This window comes from Peromyscus maniculatus, chromosome X (genome assembly GCF_049852395.1).
Source record: "Peromyscus maniculatus bairdii isolate BWxNUB_F1_BW_parent chromosome X, HU_Pman_BW_mat_3.1, whole genome shotgun sequence".
Taxonomy (NCBI): Eukaryota; Metazoa; Chordata; class Mammalia; order Rodentia; family Cricetidae; genus Peromyscus; species Peromyscus maniculatus.
In genome coordinates, this window is record NC_134875.1 from 57,650,721 (window position 1) to 57,672,097 (window position 21,377).

The window sequence follows — 21,377 nt, forward strand, 5'->3', positions numbered from 1 at the left end:
TGAGCAAAGAGAACCAGTTTTCCTCCTTCAGGTACCAGTGCCACAGGCATGACTTGAGTAAGTCTCCATGCCCAGGGCTGACACTTTTTTCTTATTAACTTTTTTTTTCCCCCAGAGCTGAGGATCGAACCCAGGGCCTTGCACTTGCTAGGCAAGCACTCTACCACTGAGCTAAATCCCCAACCCTTCTTATTAACTTTTAAAAATTTATTTTATGCCGGGCGGTGGTGGCGCACGCCTTTAATCCCAGCACTCGGGAGGCAGAGGCAGGCAGATCTCTGTGAGTTCAAGGCCAGCCTGGACTACAAAGTGAGTCCCAGAAAAGGCGCAAAGCTACGCAGAGAAACCCTGTCTCGAAAAAAAAAATTATTTTACATACCAACCACAGTTCCCCCTCCCTCCTCTCCTCCCGTTCCCTCCCCCTTTCTACCTCCCTCCCTCCCTCTTTTCTAACCCCCACCCCATCCACTCCTCAGAAAGGGGAAAGCCTCCCATGGAAGTAAGCAAAGCATGTCCTATCAAGATGAGGCAGGACAAGATCCTCCCCGCTGCATCAAGGCTGAGCAAGGCATCCCACCATAGGGAATGGACTCCAAAAAGCCAAATCATGCTCCAGGGACAGATCCTGTTCCCACTGTGAGGAGTTCCACCAACAGATCAAGTTACACAACTGTCACCCACATGCAGGGGACCTAGGTCGGTCCCATGCAGGCTCCACAGCCATCAGTTTAGAGTCTGTGAGCTCCCTCTGGGTCACCTATCTCTCTGGGTTTCCCCATGATCTTGACCCCCCTGGCTCGTACAATCCCTCCACCCTCTCTTCATGGACTCCCGGAGCATGGCCCAATGCTTGGCTGTGGATCTCTGCATCTGCTTCCATCAGTCACTGGTTGAAGGTTCTATGATGACAGTTAGGGTAGTCACCAATCTGATTACTGGAGTAAGCTAGTTCAGGCACCCTCTCCACTACTGCTGGTAGTCTAATCTGGGGTCGTTCTTGTGGATTTCTGGGAGTTTCCCTGGCACCAAGTTTCTCCCTAACCCCAAAATAGCCCCCTCTATTCAGATATCCACAGGAGATTTTTAAAAGAGCTTCCTTCCTTCCTTCCTTCCTTCCTTCCTTCCTTCCTTCCTTCCTTCCTTCCTTCCTTCCTTCCTTCCTTCCTTCATTCATAGTTTCACTCTGTACCCTAGGCTGGCCTGGAACTCACCATACAGTTCAGGCTTCAATTCTTTGTAATTCTACCTCAGCCTTCTAAGTGCTGATATTACAGGCATGAAATTAGAGTCTATTTTTTTAATGTCACAATAATTATTATTTTATTATTTGTATGTGTGGGGGTGTTTTGCCTGTATGTATGTCTGTGTGCTACCTTCTTGCCTTGTACCTGTGCTGGGATTAAAGGCGTGCGCCATCACCGCCCGGCCCACCCTTATTTTTTAAAGGTTTATTATTTTGTGAATGTTTGCCTGCATGTATGTGCACCACATACATGTATAGCACCTGGTGCCACTGGAGGCCAGAACACTGTATCAGATCTAGTGTAGGATCCCATGGAACTGAAGGTATAGGCAATTGTGAGCCTCCATGTAGGTACTGGGAACCAAATCCGGGTCCTTTGAAGATCAGGAAGTGCTTTTAACTGCTGAGCAATCTTCAGCCCCAAACATTTTTGAAAGTGCTTGAGCATTTTGCCTGCATATATATAACTGCAGTGTGTGCATGCCTGGTCCGAAAGGAGGCCCGAAAGGAGGTCACATTCACTGGACCTGAAGTTACAGGTGTTTGTGTGCCTCCTGAGAGTTAAATCCACTCCTGTGCAAGAGCAGCCAGTGCTCTTAGCCGCTGAGCCATCCCTCCAGCCCCAATGCGTTTATTAATTTTGTTTCTATTCCATTTCAGTTTCTAGAAGGGGAGTTATGGTATCTTATAGTCCGGTAAACTATGTAAGGTGGTATTTTCTTCATCTTTATAACATGAGATTTTCTTTTAACATGAGATATTTTAAATACTAGTCAATTTTTCAGGGAAGAAAAATAATATTTCATTGCTGACTTATCTTTACTTATAAGACTGTACAACGATGTGTCTACTGCTCATTTATATTTTTTCATTTGTGAATTGCATGTTCATCTTTTGGCCCACTTTTATTGAGATATTTACTATGTTTCTAATGCTTTTAAAGACATCTTGATATAAGAATATCAGTCCTTTGTTAATATTAGTGTGTTGAAAATATTCTTCCAGTTTTTTAATCTTCAAATTTGGTTTTGGTTTATTTTATTCTGCTCATACAGCAGTTTCTTTCCTTCCTTCATTTTCCCCTTCCATCTTCTCTCTCTCTCTTTCTCTCTCTCTCTCTCTCTCTCTCTCTCTCTCTCTCTCTCAGAAGTGGTCTCACTCTGTATTTCTGGCTGACTAGGCTGTCTTTGAACTTACAGAGAGCAGCCTCTGCCTCCCAGGTGGTAAAATGAAATGCATATGTCACCACACACAGCTCTTTCTTCTTTTTGTTTCTGTCTTTTTCTGTTCGTGTTTTTGACACTTTCACTCTGTAGCCCAGCAGCCCAGGTTGGCTTGATCTCCCTTTGTAGCCTCCAGCTTCCCAGCGCTGGGATCATAGGTGCAGAGCATCGATCCCAGATCATAAGTTCTTTATACGTTTTTTTGGCCATGCTGGTAATTGAACCCAGAACTTCATGCACACAAGGCAAGCACTCTAGCACTGAACTATAGCCCCACCCCATAACAGTTCTACTTTCATCTTATGCTCTTAAGTCTGCCTGAACTTTACACTGGGGGGTGATGTGAACTAGCTATCCAATTCCTAGCACCAATTATTGAGAAGCTACGGTTTTGCTACTGATTTGAAATGTCTATGGGTCTATGGGGAGTAATCATTGAGAAATTATTTTGGAAAAAAAGAAATCCTGTTGGGGCCTAGAGATTTGGCTCAGTAGTTAAGAGCAATTGCTGCTCTTGCAGAGGCCATGAGTACCGTTCCCAGCACCCAGAGTGGATGGCTCACAACCGCCATAACTCCAGCTCCTAGGCAGGCATACCATGCTTTTTTCTGGCATCTGTGGACGTTTCACGTATATATAAATAAATACAAAATCAATATTTTTTAAAAACTAAGAACTGACTTTTTGCAAATGTTTTCTAAATCCACGGTAGAAGATTCCCAAAACCTAGAGAAATTCAGAAAAGAGCAGCACTTCTGTCTTACTTATTTTTCGATTACTGTGATAGAACACTATGGCCAAAACAACTCATAGAAGAAAGTGTTGGATTTGGGGCTTATGGTTCCAGCGGGTCAGAGTCCATGATGATAGAGTAAAGGCATGTCCACAGGAACAGCTGAGAGCTTACATCTTGATTTACAACTTGGAAGCTGAGAGGCTGGGAATGAGTCTTTTGAAACCCCAAAGCCCCCAACAAGACCACACCCCCTAGTCCTTCCCCCCCAAAGTTCCACCACTTGGGGACCAAGTATTCAAATATATGTTAGCCAGTGGGGGCCACTCTCATTCACACCACCACAACATCCACAGGTAACCGTACTTCCTTCTTTCATTACAGAGGAGGGGTGAGGAGTCCGGTGAGATGGAACAGATTTCAATCATTGAAAGGTTCCCGTACCCGTTCCAGGTGAGTTCTTTTCTCTAACCCACTCTGGAAAGGCCTCTGTAATGAAGTCATTAGGTATCAGGTGAAGGACACTAGGTCCCCGGGAGCAGAAATTGAAGTAGTCAAGGAAGTCATGCTAGGAAACCAGGCCAGTTTGGCCCGCTGTATAGTATATGCCAGCCACTGAGATGAGTTTCCAAGAGAGAAAGAGTTCATTTACAAGGCAGACAGTTGTGGAAGTAGGAGATGCCAGTCTCAGATTGTCCTCCCTCAAAGGGTTGAAGGACATTTATCAGAAAAATAAGTGGGGCAATTTAAGGTATGGAGACAGGTAAAGATAAACAGTCGTCAGCAAATGTGAAGTCATTGTCATGGCTCTTTGTGGGACGTATGTTCAGAAAATGATGTGATATGGGGGTAGAGTTTTCAGTTCTAGACCATTCCTTGAGAATCTGCACAGGACCAAGTGAAGAGTCAATGGTTTCTCCTAATTCCCTCTCTTACCATACTACTAATGCGATTAAATCGATATCAATCCATGGAAATAGCTTAATGATGAAAGGAATTTATTGGGGGGTTAACTCACAATACAGGAAACTCACAATACAGGTAATAGGGATTGTAGCAGGATTCTGGAAAGGTGAGGCTCGTGCCAACGCTGTTCTCTGGAGAGCTCTGCCCTGGTCTGTCTCAGCATCCAACATTCACAAGGAAGAGAGAGCAACCCATAAGCGCATCTCTGGTCTTAAGGATTCCCGGAGGCTGTGCCCCAGGGGCAGGTACCTAATAGCTACCTGCTGCTTTCCTAGAGGCATGGCTTCAGGGCATGGCACAGACAGCCACCCACTACATCCTACCCCTACCCATCCTAATTCTCTCTCTCTCTCTCTCTCTCTCTCTCTCTCTCTCTCTCTCTCTCTCTGTCTCTCTCTGTCTCTCTCTCTCCCTCTCTCTCTCTCCCTCCTAACCCCCTCTCCCTATCTTCTCCCCCTTTGTCCTAACCCTCCTCTTCCTCTCTCTCCTAACCCTCATCTCCCTTTTAGCCTTTACCCTCTCTCTACTAAACTCTCCATCTTAACCTTTCTCCTCCTCTCTCCTCCAATTTTTAAAAAGATGAGGTCTCTCTATGAGGTGCAAGGCAGGTCTCAGACTTCCAATTCTCCTTCCATAGCCGCCCAGTTGCTGGGATAACAGGATTACTAACTAGCGCTACAACACCCAGTCAGAACTGGTGATATTGGTTGGTAAGAGACCTTGGAGGTCTCAGAAAGGTAACTAGGCAAACATTATTATTATAATTAACTCTGTGTCAGAGGTCTTATTGACAGCAAAACTAGGGCTGGCTACTACATACCCCAGCTGTGTTACTCGCAGGATTAATGATTTCTTTTGAAGTCAGATAAAAGCAAACAAAGCGTAGCTTGGTGTAAACATGATTCCGCCAGCTGTGTTTCTTGGCTAGTAACGACAGACGGATGCAGCACTACTCTTAAATGGCCTTATTAATAAAAACAAACCCAGAGCCAGGTATTGGGGTGAACGCTGAGTGATCAGAGAAACTGAGGACTCAGAGGCTTCCAGTCTGAGGAAACAAGATCAGCTGAGGAATTGGCAAGGCGAGGTTAGCTGTGGCTTGTTCTGTCTCTCTGACCTTTCAGCGATCACCTCAATACCTGGCTCCGGGTTTGTTTTTATTAATAAGACCCTTTAAGGTTCATGCTACAGACGGAAGTTAGGATTCTGACCTTCCGTGGAGTTTTAGAGACAGAGGTCTTAGTCTTTGAATGCTAATGTTCATGAGAATGACTCTCAGGTCCTTACAAGATGCTTCTGAGCTGCAAATGAGATATATTTACTATTGGAAGCCCTTCATTTAGTAAATATGCAGCAGAAGCCTCTTGGCCATCCAGCAAAGGCTTATTTATTTATTTATTTTTATTTACATTAAAAAAATTTAAATACAATATATGAGATTGACAAGCATATTTGCTTTTGTGTTTTTCTCATCTAACACAGTTTCTTTCCATATCTACACCTCAAAAAGATTATAAATGAACACCAGGCCTGTTATGATACGCCTTCTCTATGATGGCTGAATTGAGAAAGACACTCTGCTTGTTGACTGATCATCTCACTTCCTTCTGGCTCTGAAGGTCTATTTAATGGCGGTCATGTGGGCTGAAAAGACAGAAAAGGGGAGGGAAGGGGGAGTATTAGGAAGTTCAGTGTGGGGAAGGTTTATTGACATAAAACAGACAGTCCAGTCTAGACGGAAACAGGTGAAGAACATCTTTTTGATAGATGCAGCGTAAGCCATAGAAAAGAGTGCGATCTGGACTTCAAACTGGCTTGCTCGTATCCTGAGAAATGTGTAGGCCCCACGCAGTGAATATAGCAGCCTCAGCAGCAGTGAAAGCCAGAAAAGGAAGTGGAAAGTCTCAGGGGAGGGGCTTTCTGTCATGGCTGTATGAGCACAAGCAAGCCCAACAAGCACAAAGAAAACTGTAAAACGATTTCTTTCATGGCTAACTTGTGAAAGAAGGGTGTTTATGACGTAGTTTTTATTACCACTGTCTTTGAACATGATGATCTTGTTTGGATGCAGGAGCAGATGATGAAGAATGGCAGTGTATAAATAAAAATAATTCGTAATTCAAAAATAACTTGTATTTCACTTTAGAATTCATTGTATGATATCTGCTAACTCTATAAGGGTTAGATACAGATCTTTTTTTTTGAGACACTACTTCACTATGTACCTCAGGCTAGCCTAAAATTTACCATCCTCCTGCTTCAGCTTCCTGAGTGATGGGATTATAGATATAAGTTACCATGCTTGACATCAGAACCAAACCTTTTATATTTTATGCATAACGAACATGGTAAGTGTTTAAAAATACTGAGTTGATGATAGTCCCTGATATATACTTACCCAATTTGATATAAGTTTGTAGTTTCAAGTTTGTTTTGGCAAATATTAATGAGAGAAGGCCGCTGGAAAGGGTTGTAATAGTCATGAATTAAAATTTTACTCCCTCTTTTCCAAGCCAAAAAACACAGAAATAATAATCAAAGTTTAAGTCATATAGATTATCCTTTCAGTTTTCTTCCATATAAACCAAAATTTAATACTGAGATCACAAAATATCCCTTGTTAAAGAAAAAAAAACCCTCTACCAAATGCTAAGGGAGACATTGTGGACTAAATAGGCACATAAATTAAAAAATACACCAAGAGGACTTGAGTATTCAAAAGCTAAGAACTTTGAAGTCTTTTTTTTTAAGTTTTTAAAAAAGATTTACTTATTTTTTATGTATACACCAGATCTCATTATAGATGGTTGTGAGCCACCATACAGTTGCTAGGGATTGAACCCAGGTCCTCTGGAAGAGCAGCCAATGCTCTTAACCTCTGAGCCATCTCTCCAGCCTCAAGCTTTGAAGTCTGACATCCCTGGACATGAGTAGTTTAGGACTTCTTCAACTGGTTTACCTGACCCCTGAACCCCTGCTAACTGAATACTCCGGTTTTCTTTCTTTCTTTTATACAACAGATATACAGTGCTGTTCCTTAAGATTCCCTCACTGCGCTGAGATGTTTCTTCTAATCTCTGAATCCTAACCTTGAAATTTGCTGTGTTCATCACTCCAGGTTGTATATGATGAAGGACCGCTTTACGTTTTCTCCCCAACTGAAGAACTGAGAAAGCGTTGGATTCACCAGCTCAAAAATGGTGAGGATTCCTTTGAAAGCAAACTAGTTTTAGAAGGGAAAAGAACGAAATTGTAACAAAGAGAGGAGAGGTGGGAGAGAGGAAAAAAGAGAGATGGAGACATGAAGTAAAGAGGAAGGAAGAATGAATTAATGAAAGAGGAAGGGCTCATAGAGGAAGGAGAGAGGACGGTGAGAGTGTTTTGCCTCAACCGATCACTACTCCATCATAGGATTCAAGATAATATACTAGACTGAGTTGTGACCCAGTTCCGTCATCTCTCCAGCACAATTTTTGTGCGTTTAAAATGTTTTTATTAGTGTGTGTGTGTGTGTGTGTGTGTGTGTGTGTGTGTGTGTGTGTGCCTGCACGCCACAGCATGTTTGTGGAGATACTTTCAGTAATCGGTTTTCTCCTCCTGTTGTGGGTTCTAGGAATGAAGCTTGGGCTGTTAGGCTTGCGTGGAAAGCTCCATTGCCCAGAAAACCACCCCATCAGCCCTTTCTAATGCAGTTTTGAATCTCTTTTTTTTTTTTTTTTTTTTCGAGACAGGGTTTCTCTGTGTAGCCCTGACTGCCCTGGAACTCACTTTGTAGACCAGGCTGGCCTCAAACTCACAGAGATCTGCCTGCCTCTGCCTCCCGAGTGCTGGGATTAAAGGCGTGCGCCACCACCGCCCAGCATAATGCAGTTTTGTAATTATGGACACCTTTATTTTCTTATTTATATGAAGCTTTATATAACAATATCATATGAATGCTGCACCATTTACAAAGGTGGTGTGTTGCTCAGTGATCATAGAGTATTTAAAGTCCTGGATATGAAACACCTAGCTCTGAAGTCAGGGACAAAGAATTTGGTTTCAAGCCACTTTCCATTATTGACTTTTGGCAAGTAGGCCATGGGCTTCTTGGTGGTCCAGCTTTTTCTCCCAAATGGCAATGATGATAATGCCTGCCATACCCACCTCCAGAGTCGCCTACGAATCAAACAAATAATAACGTATGTGAAAGTGTGAGAAAAACCATAAGGCAGTAGATAAGACGGGGCAGCCATCTCCTCATTGTGGGTAACCATCTCCGAAGGAGCTACTTTGTAGCCATTGCTTTGTGAAGACCTAAACTTGAACATTTCCTCAGTGTTTCACCACCCGGTGATAAAGACAAGTTTCACTGTAAATGCGTGCAGCACAGGATGCATGCGCCTCTTCTCGTGTGTGTATATATAGCTACATGTCAAGTGACTGAGAGATTAACTGGTTGAGTTGACATCAGGAAAGGCTGCCTAGAGAAACAGGAAGGAGGGCAGCCCGATAACGGCACAGTTGGGTTATCGCACCACAGTCCTTTGTCTTCACAAACGTTTAGACGCCGGTGCTCAGTGGTTTGCCTTGTTCACGCCCTTGGAAGTAGCAGTACAAATTCCAATCACCAGTTCTTTCAAACTGAAGGAGAGAAGGGAGGAAAGGACCATTTAGTTATTGAGTAGCTTCTATATATTAGCGTGTTTCGTTCTCGCAATCATCTTGGACTAATAGCAACAATAACCAGCACCTTACAGGCAATTACTCTGCACCAGGGTCTGTGATAAGTGCTTCAAATGTATCAGCTCATTTAATCCTCACAACAGTTTGATAATGTACCATTCTCCTATTTCCAGGTGAAAGAATTGAGGCTCAAAGAAGTGGCATAACTGCTCATGAGCACATAGATAATCAGTGGCGACTACAGGCTTGAGACTCCATTCTCAAAACAAACACACGATTTCCAAGTCAGAGAGCTAGTCCCAGAGACTGACACAAGAGCCATGCAGGACATCTATATTTGTACTTCTTTGGTTCCCTTGACAGTGTTGCATTCAATGTCTTGCACATAGAAAGATGCACAAATGGATTTTTGTGTGGGAGTAGGTACCCACCATCAATGCAGGCTCTGCGATAATGGCTGGCAGCAAGTTAGGAAACAGGAAACCATGGGCAGACTATCTGAGGAGAAGCAAGGGAGAAATGTGTGAGTTAGCAGTTCTTTTACACTTCAAACACTAATTTCCAAACCAAGTTCATTAACCAAAATTACAATAGGCAACTCATAATGCTAAGACAACAAAAACACTGTCCCTTCAGCCGGATTGCTAATGGCCGGTAGGCAGTGTGGCTAGGTACAGGTTTGCATCTGGTATGACTTGTCAAACCTGTTTGGACATCCCACAGGAGACAAAGCAGGGGCTGCTTTTTTTCTCCTCCTCCTCCTCCTCCTTTTCTTCTTCAAAAGTTTACTGGGCTTTATTACTGGTCTCAATAATTTTTAGATATCCCCAGGACATATTTCACACACACACACACACACACACACACACACACACACACACACACACACACACACACAAATGTTACAGAGGAGTTGGATGAGAAACCATGTTTCATATCTTGCTGTTTTCGAATTGTGGTCTCTCTTTCTTCTTTCTTTCTCCCTCTCCACCCCCCCAAACCCTACAGGACTCAAGATGTATCTCAGTGGTAAAGGGCTTGCCTACTAAATGCAAGGCCCTGGGCCTTGATAGCCAGCATATTAAAATAAAGAGGCAGAACTTCAGTGTAGAAGTAGTTCCATGAGCTAAAGTTGGGCCAAGGGCCCCCAAAAGGACCAGGATGGTGTGTTGCTAGCCTGCATGGAAATGGCGCTCAGAGCTCACTTAACAGTGGCATCTTTTTAGAGTCAACTAGGCTTTCAGCTGCGTGAGTCACTCTGAGGAGACGAAGCAGGAGCATCTTCTAACAGTTAATATTGTTGCTGAGAGATTTAGATGAAAGTCCTAATAATCTCAGGACAGTCTTTGGTACTAATAATGAAAAACAGTGAGCTGTCCTGCTTGCTGTGGTGGCGCACAGCACTTGGCATGCAGAGGCAGGAGGATCTTTGTGAGTCCCAGGCTAGCCTGGTCTACACAGAGAGTTCTAGGCCAGCCAGGGCTACATATTTTGAGACCCTTTCTCAAAAAAAAAAAAAACCCTCAATGAAAAAACTTTATTAGGAACCTTCAAGTCTCATTATACTAATACTATCCTTGTCTTGGGTTAAAAAGCATCAAGTGGAAATCACCAACACACGAAGGAGAAGGTTTCATGAGTATTGATTACTGAGGGAGGGGGGTTAATCATAAAGAGGCATGGAGGAGCCTTCGGAAGTATTAGATCTAAGTGAGGTTAAGCAATGAGTTATGAAAGTGACTTGCTATACACCATAGGTCTGTGTAATTTATCGTAAGTTGACCTTAATTTTCAAAGCAGGACCTAATATCCAGCCGCTGTATTTTCTGTTTCCCGTTTCTTCTTCTTCTTCTTCTTCTTCTTCTTCTTCTTCTTCTTCTTCTTCTTCTTCTTCTTCTTCTTCTTCTTCTTCTTCTTCTTCTTTCTTCTTCTTCTTCTTCTTCTTCTTCTTCTTTTCATCCACTTCCCATTTGCCTTCCTCCTCGTCCTCCTCCTTCACCTCCTTTTCCTCCTCCTCTTCTCCCATCCCTCCCCCTTTTTATTAAGTTTGAATGTATGTGGGTGCAAGCCTGTGTACCATGCTACAAGTCTGGAGGTCAGAGGACAGCTTGCCTTGTGGGATTCAGCTCGTCTCCTCCTCCTGTGGATCCTGGGGACTGAAGTCAGGTGATCAGATTTGGTGGTAGGAGCCTTTACCTGCAGCCATCTCACTGGCCCCCTTTTCTACTTTTGTTTTATTTGGTTTGTGGCAATATCTCACACCGTAGCCCAGGCCCATATTGAACTTAGGGCCATCCTTCTGATTCAGTGCTAGGATTAGAGGTGTGAATCAGCACACCTGGTCTGTAGTAATTTTCTTAGTGAGACTTTCCATAAAATAGCCTTATTGCTAGGACTTAGCCATGGGCACTTTCATTTCATTTCCTCGAACACAACAGTGGATAAAAACAACAAGCATTTCTCTCCTATCCCTCCTCCTCCTCTTCAGTGCTAGTACATAAAACCAGAGCCTTGTTTGTGCTCAGCACTTATTCTGTTGCTCAACTCCATACTTGGGCCTCGCATTTCTCCTTGAGTATGTTTGGTCAAGCTCAACAAAGCCCATCCTAATTGGCCTTCAGATACAGCAAGCGTCCTGACCTCCCCAAAATTAACGGAACAAAGGCACAGGCAAAGCTTCAACCACGACCCTGGGCAGTGAATTATGCATGTTTGAAACAGAATTGTAGACAGTCTCCTGGTAGCATGGGGGCCGTGGACCAGTCTTTCAAGTACTCAGAGGATAAGCACCAACCATTGTGCATTCCTGACAGGCCACCTAGCTACCTTCTCCCGATGGAACACCCTGCCTTTCTGATTCTCTTCCGAGTCGCTGGAAACACACAGCTCTAGATAGCCAACATAAGTAGGGATGCCGTCTTCAGTTTTGTTCTGGCGCTGTTTTTGCTTTGTCTCGTTTGTTTTGAGACAGGGTCTCACTATGTAGACCAAGCTAGCTTAAAATTCCTTGTGCATCCAAGGCTGGCCCGGTACTCATGGTACCTCCTGCTTTAGACTTCCCAGGCATAATGCCGAGGCAATTATTCCACCATTGAGCTAGCAACCCCAAGCGACTTCCTTTTATTATTTCATTTTATGTATGTTACTGATTTACCTGCATGTATGTATGTGCACCTCATGCATGCTTGGTGACAGCAGAGGTCGGACGACAACATCGGAGCTCCTGGGACTGGGGTTACACATGGTTGTGACCTACTATGTGGGGCCTGGGAACCAAACCCGGGTCCTCTGCAAGAGCGACAAGTGCTCTTAACAGCTGAGTCCACTCTCCAGCACTCCCTCCCAGAGAGACTTCTTAAGAAACAGACACTATTTCGGAATGTAAACAGTTCCTTTTTGTCGTTATTTTGGGGCTAGGGTCTCATCACCACATAGCCCAGCCTGGCTTGTAACTTATTTTGTAACTCGGCTTGGCCTTGAACTACTAATCCTCCTGCCTGAGACTCCCAAGTGCTGGGATTACAGACGTGGACCTATAATTACTTTTTTTGTTGTTTTTGTTTTAAGACAGGGTCTCTCTGTGTAGCCTTGGCTGTCCTGGTAATTCTTTTTTGACTTTTCTTTTTTTGTTTTTCAAAACAGGTTTCTTTGGCAGCTTTGGCTGTCCTGGATCTCACTCTGTAGAGCAGGCTGGCCTGGAACTCACAGAGATCCGCCTGCCTGTGCCCCCCAAGTGCTGAGATTAAAGGCATGCGCCACCACCACCAAGCTTCTTTTCTTTTTTTAGACAAGGTCTCACTATGTAGCTTTGGAAGACCTGGAACTCGCTCTGTAGACAGTGCTAGCCTGGAACTTAGAGATCTGTGTGGCCCACTACACCCAGTGGCGAGGAGGATTCTTTAAGGAGTACACTGAAATTGGAGAAAGCAGGACGCTTCCACCCAGTAGCGTATAAGCGTAGACTAGTTTGTCAGGGTGGCTAGATGTTAAGTATTCTAGCAGTGTGTATTGGTGCCCTGTCCTCAAGAAGGCACAGAAGAACTGGAGGTCTTTTTTTAAAGATTTATTTATTTATTGTGTATACAGTGTTCTGCCTGCCAGAGGAGGGCACCAGATCTCACTACAAATGGTTGTGAGCCACCATGTGGGTGCTGGGAATTGAACTTAGGACCTCTGGAAGAACAGCCAATGTTCTCAACCGCTGAGCCATCTCTCCAGCCTGAACTGGGGGTCTTGAAACCCCCGGGGGAAGGGAATAGCACAGTGGGAGAAGCAGAGAGCGCTTGTGGTCAGAGCAATTAGCTCAGACAGGGTGGGGTTTCAGTGGCATTATTTAGAAATACCAGTGCCTGCTACTAATTAAAGGCAGATAAACATTTGGTCACTTGTATTACATTTTTTTTTTTGGTTTTTTCGAGACAGAGTTTCTCTGTGTAGTTTTGGTGCCTGTTCGGGATCTTGCTCTGTAAAGCATGCTGGCCTCGAACTCACAGAGATCTGCCTCACTTGGTAGCCCAGGCTGGCCTCTAATGCACAGAGATCCGCCTGGCTCTGCCTCCCCACTGCTGGGATTAAAGGCGTGCGCCACCACCGCCCGGCTTACATTACTGTTTTTAAAGTTTCTATAGGTGATGCAACTACCACCACCCTGTGCTTGGTAATGATGAAGAGGAACACAGAAAAGTTGGCAGGGGAAAGTGGGTAAAAGTCTCAAAGGTCAGGCCTGGAGAGATGGAAAATGGGGCTGGAGAGGTGGCTCAGAGGTTAAAAGCAGTGATTGTTCTTCCAGAGGTCCTGAGTTCCCAGCTACCACATGGTGGCCTCACAACCATCTGTAGTGAGATCTGGTGCCCTCTTCTGGCCTGCAGGCATATATGCAGGCAGAACTCTGTATACATAATAAATAAATTTTAAAAAAAGTCTCAAAGGTCATGATGAGGCATTGAGAATGTTGCTCAGTGGACAGCACTTGCCTAGCATGCTCAATCCCTAGCACCCCTCCCCCATGCATGTTGTGAAAAGCACCCTTCTGTTGTTCTTTTACTTGTTTGTTTTTTGAGAAAGGGTTTCATGTAGCCCAGACTGGCCTCAAACTTGATGTGTAGTTAAGGATAGATGGCCTTTAACTTCTGCCTCTACTTTCTGAGTCCTGGGATTACCAGTGTATGCCACTACACCTGTGTCACCACCACCACCACCCCACCCCCGTGAGACAGGGTTTCTCTGTGGGGCCCTGGCTGTCCTAGAACTCGCTTTGTAGACCAAGCTGGCCTCCAACTCAGAGATCGCTCTGCTGAGATTAAAGGCGCATGCCGGCACACCGGCTCATTACACCTGTTTTATGAAGTGCCAGGGATTGAACCCAGGGTCTTGTGCATGCTAAGCTAGTGCTCTGTCAAGTGAGCTACATCTTCAGTGTTGTATTTTGTATGTGTCCCAGCCAATCCTTGAACTTTTGATCCTCTGGTCTCATCCTTCCAAGTGCTGGGATTACAGTCATACATTTTTTTAAAAAGATTTATTTATTTATATAAAAAGAAAGATTTATTTATGATGTATACAGCATGTATGCCTGCAGGCCAGAAGAGGGCGCCCGATCTCATTACAGATGGTTGTGAGCCACCATGTGGTTGCTGGGAATTGAACTCAGGACCTCTGGAAGAGTGGTTGCTGGGAATTGAACTCAGGACCTCTGGAAGAGCAGTCAGTGCTCTTAACCTCTGAGCTATTTCTCCAGCCCCAGTCATACACTTTTAAAAAACTGTTTCTTTTAGCTTGTTTGCCTTCCAGACTTCTAGGCCTCTTCCCACCGCTTTAAACGAGCACGGTATGACTAGTAAGCTCTTAAGAACTTCAGTTACTTTCTCCACTGGAATATTTGGGTTTTGTTCTTATTTTATAAAAGGTTCTTCGTAGCAGTAATGTGCACACGTTTGCAGCAGCCTGGGACTTTGTTCCAGGGCTTACTGTTGTCAGCTCTTTCTGCTCCTCACTTCTTTCAGTTATCCGATACCATAATCCCTAGAGGCCCTTTAAAGCATTGGCTTAGTGTGTGTGTGTGTGTGTGTGTGTGTGTGAAACTGTGGGTGTGCACATGCCATGGCCACGTGTGAGTTCAAAAGCGAACTTTGTGGGGGGGTTGTTTCTCACCTTACATCTCTTTTCTGCCACTGTGTTACATTTTCAAGCTTCCATGGGACTCCCCTGTGTCCACCTCCCACGGTGATTTTCTTCTCTTTCACATCCATCCCGGTAGGAAGGCTGGAGTTAGGGATTTGCAGATCACATTTAGCTTTTAAGTGGGGTCTGGGAATCCGGTTGTCAGCCTTCAGGGATAAGTACTTTCTCCATCTGTCTAGCTGCCCTGCCTGGATCCTTTTTAAAAACAAAACGGTTTTTCATACAATATATTTTGATCATGTTTTTCCACTCCCCCAGCCCCTCCTAGAATCTAGAATAATCCTCCTCACCTCCCTACCCACCCAACTTTATGTTCTCTCCCTAAAAAAAAAAAGAAAAAGAAAAACAAAACAAAACTAATAAGACAAAAAAAATGCTTTTGAAATTGACTTCATTGTAAGGTTCTTGAGATGCCACTTAACTAATGAATCATGAACAGTAATTATACCTATCTGCAAACCACTCTTTATCAATTGCTTTGATTTCTAGAAGAATTTTTGAGCCTGCCTACCAGCCCTGTGAAGGAAATGGAACTGCACGTGTATTTTGGCAATAAAATGATTATTGTGGCAATAAGATGATGATTTTTTTTTGAGACAGGGTTTCTCTGTGTAGCTTTGTGCCTTTCCTGGAACTCACTCTGTAGACCAGGCTGGCCTCGAACTCACAGAGATCCTCCTGCCTCTGCCTCCGCATTGCTGGGATTAAAGGCATGCGGCCACCAGCACCCAGCTAGCAATAAGATGATTATATATATATATATATATATATATATATATATATGTGTGTGTGTGTGTGTGTGTGTGTGTGTGTGTGTGTATAATTATATATACATATAAATAATATACCTATCTTAGTCAGTGGCCAAGGAAGATTGGGATCTTGATGTTTTTTGGTTTGTGTGTGTGTTTGGTTTTTTCCTAAAGGCAGACTCACAATTCCCTCAAGCTCAGTTCTGCTAACTATTCTACACACAGAAAGCCTAATGCTGCACGTTCTCCCTAAGGCGGGTGTCACTAAATTATGACTCAGGATCCAGGCAGAGTAGCTCACACCTGGAACCTCAAGACATGGAGACCGAGGTGGCAGTCATTTATTTTGAGGATAAAGCTACCCCAGACTACATAGTGAATTCTAGTCCAGCCTGGGCTACAAAGTGAGACTCTGTCTCAACAAACAAATAATAAAAAGATGACTCAGGAAGTGGGAACCTGAAAATTGGTATGCTAATATATAGAATGAGTTAGACCTGGGTACATTTACTTCTCTCCTCTGAAAAAACAAACACCACAATTAACAACTACCTTGCTGGAAAAACACAAACAATATCTTTATCATTGGGTTCTGGAGCCATCAGTTAGTCCTATTGTGTTGATTGGAGAATAGCCATTATGACAGACCACTAAAGACAACTGTGCAGGAAATAATTCAAGTCGGTGCAAACAGGAAGGCCAAGCTGCTTCTGTGAAGCAACCAGGCTGCTTGCTGTCTGTGTCCTTCCGGATGATTAAGGAGAGAGAGTAGTTGTTTGATGCTCAACACTTCCCTCTGGCAAAGAAGAAAGCAGGCAGCTGGTATGTTCTCTGGCACATTCTGGGTGATTTTTCTTCTCTCTCGCAACAGTAATCCGGTACAACAGTGACCTGGTACAGAAATACCACCCTTGCTTCTGGATCGATGGACAGTATCTCTGCTGCTCTCAGACAGCCAAAAATGCTATGGGCTGCCAAATTTTGGAGAACAGGAATGGAAGTAAGATATCTGATCAACACCCCCCCTTCCGCCGTGTGTGTGTGTGTGTGTGTGTGTGTGTGTGTGTGTGTGTGTGTGTGTTGCTGGGGATGAAACCCAAGGCTTCAGACAACCGCATCCCCATCCTGATTTCTCCTTCCTTTGCCATTATTTCCATCACGGTCTCAAGGGTCTGTCAAATTCAAGGACACAGCACAAATCTGCACATTTGGACTGCAGGTGGGAGGGGTTAGTTAATGGGGTCTGAAATCCAGCTGGTATTATGCTAAGGTGAGTGACTAGGCACCTAGAATCTCTTTTTGACTTGCCAAATGCAGTGTAGACAACAGCAAAGCCCAGAACCAAACCTGTCTCTGGGCCTTACCCTAAAATGCGTTTTATACTATCACTGGCTTCTTGTTTTACAGGCTTAAAACCTGGGAGTTCTCATCGAAAAACCAAAAAGCCTCTTCCCCCTACCCCAGAGGAAGATCAGGTATAAAGGGAAATTACATACAGCTGTGGGCTAAATAAAAATTTGTTGTCATTAGGCATGGTGGCACACACTTCTAATCCCAGCACTCGGGAGGCAGAGGCGGGTGAATCTCTGAGTTGAGGCCAACCTGGTCTACAGAGCGAGTTCCAGGCCAGCCAAGGTACACCGAGAAGCCCTGTCTCACCACCACAAGAACAAAAACAACAAGAACACCAAAAACGTTGTCAGTCGCTGACCACACATCAGAGTCTTAGACTTGCCTGGAACTTGGAAGTATTTGTTGATGTTGACACTGAGCCAAAGGGTTTGCCCATCTACTTACACTCCCTCTTCAGTGAGGAGAGGGCTATCAGGTAGCTCTTGGCACCTACTTAAGTTATTTAATCTCATTTTTTTGAGACATGTGGTAATTTGAAAGAAAATGGGCCCCATAGGCTCATAGGGAATGGCACTATTAGGTGGTGTGGCTTTTATAGTAGGTGTGGCTTTGTTGGAGGAACTCTGTCACTAGGGGGTAGGCGCTGAGGTCTCAGAAGCTCAAAGCAGCCTAGTGGCTCAGTCTCCTCCTGCTGCCTTTGGATCCGGATGTAGAACTCTCAGCTCCTTCTCCAGCCCCATGTCTGCTTGCACGCCACTATGTTTCCCGCCATGATGATAATAAACTAAACCTCTGAAATGAAATGTTTTTCTTTATAAGAGTTGCTGTGGTCATGGTGTCACTTCACAGCAATAGAAATCCTAACTAAGACAAGACAGGATCTTATTATATAGCCCTGACTGGCCTGGAACTCACCCTGTAGACAGGCTGACCTCAAACTCACAGAGGTCTGCCTGCCTCTGCCTCCCGAGTGCTTTTTTTTTTTAAGTAAAAGTGTTTTCAAACATACAGTAAGGTTAAAAGAATTTAGCACTGAACACTTTTAGATTCTACAACTACAATTTCCCATTTGCCTCTTTCTTGCTTTCTCTTTTGCATTTTGAGATGGAGTTCACTATGTAATCCAAGCTGGCCTCAGTCTCTCTCTCTTTTCCTTTTTTTTTTTTTTGGATAGGGTGTAGGGGGAGGGCATGACCTTAGGTAGCCAACTTGATACGTAGTTTAAGATGTTCTTGAACTGCTAATCTTCCTTCATCCCCCTCCCAAGTGCTGGCATGTGTGGTACCATGTTTGAATGACCTCAAACTCTTAATCCACCTGCTTTTGTCTCTGGAGTGCTGGGATTACAGCCATGCTTCACCATCCCTGGCTAATATTTTACTTCACTGTTGAGATGGCTTTTCAGGTAAAGACCATTTCCACCAAGTCTTACAACCTGAGTTTGATCCCTGGGATACACATGGTTAAAGATAAGTTGTACTCTGACTTCCACATGTACACTGTGACACACTTGTATGAATACATACACACACGCGCAGAGAGAGAGAGAGAGAGAGAGAGAGAGAGAGAGAGAGAGAGAGAGAGAGAGAGAGAGAGAGAAAGCGAGAGGAAAAGGGAGAGGGAGAGAGAGAATAAATATAAAACCTTGATTTGGGGCTCCATTTTGACTTTAGGAAGTCTTATTATGATCATTTTTGCAAAGAAGGAATCTGAGGTCCCAAATCAGTTACTAGACCCATGTCCTACTTAAGTACCAAGCAGGTTTCCTGGTCAAAGACAGAGAATGCTAATGTTTGGGTTCTGTTAGCAGAAAATTTAACATGGTTGGTCTTTTGGAAACTTTCTGGAAATAACGCTCCTTAGGTGATCTTCATGCATACCGAGTTGGGAACACCTGCATGGGGCTTAAATGGTTGTGGAATGAAGGTTGATTAAAATGTTTATTATGTCTGATGTGAGTTAGAATGGTTTCTTTCTCCTGTAAACCGGAGAGTTAGAAGGAAGGAGAGGGGCACGTCTGATGACGAGGCATCCTTCTCCCCAACTACTTTTCCTCCTAACCACACAGATCTTGAAAAAACCACTCCCCCCTGAGCCAACAGCAGCACCAGGCTCCACGAATGAGCTGAAAAAGGTTGTGGCCCTTTATGATTATATGCCAATGAATGCAAATGACTTACAATTGCGAAAGGGCGAGGAGTACTTCATCCTGGAGGAAAGCAACCTACCGTGGTGGCGAGCACGAGATAAAAACGGGTGAGTGTGTGCAGCCCCCCTCCCCTCCCTCGCCTCCACCCCCCTTTGCCTGCCCACTCCACCTGCACACCAAGTGCTGCAACACACTTCTCCTGTCCTGGGTCTGGATCAGTGCTCACTCTTCTCACAACGCAATGAATACTCTCTCCCTTCAAGTATTTCTCAGTGTACAGCTCTCCAGGCACCATCTATGCCCTCTAGGCACATCTGTGGCGATGCACATAATGCATTGTCCGAGTTCAGAAGCTCCACTCTTCACTGGCTTCACCACGCATCAGAGAGCCAGTCTTCTTTAAGGGCTCTGTATTCTATTTGCTTTGAGCTCAGGGAAGTGGATACAGGAGTCTGTCTAGGGGAGGGTGCAGAAGCACTGCATGACCATGTTGTTTACTCTACAGACAGGAAGGTTACATCCCCAGTAATTATGTCACGGAAGCAGAAGACTCCATAGAGATGTACGAGTGAGTATGCTTATGTTCTCAGTGCACAAACGTGGGGAGAAACCAAGTACAGGATATACTTTTTATACACTTGATACATTTAAAAGTGGTGTATTTATTTTTATTTTATGTGCATTGGTGTTTTGCCAGCATGCATGTCTGTATGAGGGTGTCGGATCCCCTGGAACTGGAGTTGCATACAGTTGTGAGCTGCCATGTGGGAGCTGGGAATTGAACTCAGGTCCTCTGGAAGAGCAGCCAGTGCTCTTAACTGCTGAGCCATCTCCCTAAACCCCCAATATATATATTTTTTTATACTTTTTTTTTGTTTTTCGAGACAGGGTTTTCTCTGTGTAGCCCTTTCTGTTCAGGAACTTGTTCTGTAGACCAGGATAGCCTTGAACTCACAGAGATCCACCTGCCTCTGCCTCTCGAGTGCTGGGATTAAAGTTTATATACTTTTTTTTTTTGGTTTTTCGAGACAGGGTTTTTCTGTGTAATTTTGGTGCCTGTCCTGGATCTTTCTCTGTAGACCAGGTGGCCTCGAACTCACAGAGATCTGCTGCCTCTGCCTCCCGAGTGCTGGGATTAGGCATGAGCCACTGCCGCCTGGCATAAGTTTATATCCTTTTAATGAGCTTTGTTTATTTAAAGATTGACAACAAAATTAGTATTAACTCAGTCAAATGATGCCACCACGTTAGTGTCTGTATCTTGTTAGGATATGCCCACCCCAAATCCCTATACAGATGAGCGCTGGAGGATTTTTCAGACTCGCAATACAGAAGAATCTCACTCAAAGAACTCTCACAGGAAACATTTGCAAAAACACCAAAATTAAACTGGTGTCCTTCCTTCCTTCATCATTGAAGTGGATTGTCCTTGAGTGAGCCATCTCTAATACTTTCCTCATAAATCCCGCTCCCTGTTTGCCCTCTCCACTCTGTATCCATGAGTCCTCAGTGCCACTTGGAGCTTTGGAAGGGCTGGAGTGTGCTGTGTGCTCTGTTGCTAGATCCTTGCTAGTGTTAGAATGAAATGATGGAATCGTAGAAGCAGTGGGCCCCCGAGGATGCTCTAACTTCCAAGACGCTTGGACATGGCCTAGAAGCCAATCAAGCGCTCTCTCTTCCCAGGTGGTATTCCAAGCACATGACTCGGAGTCAAGCTGAGCAACTGCTAAAGGAAGAGGTGAGTATGCGGGGAGGGGGTCACAAGCCAAAGACCTTCTCTGTACACAGGAAATATAAGCTAAGAATTGGGGCCTCCTTCAACCGGAATCCCACCTCAACCTTTTAATTCATTAAAAGCAAGGAGGTTGTATCTCCAACATGGACCTTGAGGGGAAAATCAGGGGCCTTCTATTTTCTATCTCCAGTGTTTGGGCAGGCAGGATGCAGGCATAAACACCATTTCCTCTTACAGTGAACTTCTTTTTTATTGCTTCAGGGAAAAGAAGGCGGTTTCATTGTCAGAGACTCCAGCAAAGCCGGAAAATACACTGTGTCTGTATTTGCCAAATCTACAGGGTAAGTGTTACTGTTCCAAAGGCTGGGGTCAAAGGAC

General features: G+C 44.3%; 1 protein-coding gene across 3 annotated transcripts in view; it reads left to right on the forward strand.

The window, feature by feature from the left end:
• The window catches only part of Btk (Bruton tyrosine kinase), a 42,213-nt gene that overhangs the window by 10,128 nt on the left and 10,708 nt on the right, over positions 1 to 21,377 (forward strand). For all 3 annotated transcript variants that reach the window (XM_076561848.1, XM_006986431.2, XM_016005010.3), the window contains exons 4-11: positions 3,584 to 3,652; positions 7,284 to 7,365; positions 16,634 to 16,762; positions 17,170 to 17,237; positions 19,184 to 19,371; positions 19,770 to 19,832; positions 20,948 to 21,002; positions 21,261 to 21,340. In XM_076561848.1, the coding sequence (XP_076417963.1) occupies positions 3,584 to 3,652; positions 7,284 to 7,365; positions 16,634 to 16,762; positions 17,170 to 17,237; positions 19,184 to 19,371; positions 19,770 to 19,832; positions 20,948 to 21,002; positions 21,261 to 21,340 (734 nt within the window). The remainder of the gene's footprint in view (positions 1 to 3,583; positions 3,653 to 7,283; positions 7,366 to 16,633; positions 16,763 to 17,169; positions 17,238 to 19,183; positions 19,372 to 19,769; positions 19,833 to 20,947; positions 21,003 to 21,260; positions 21,341 to 21,377) is intronic.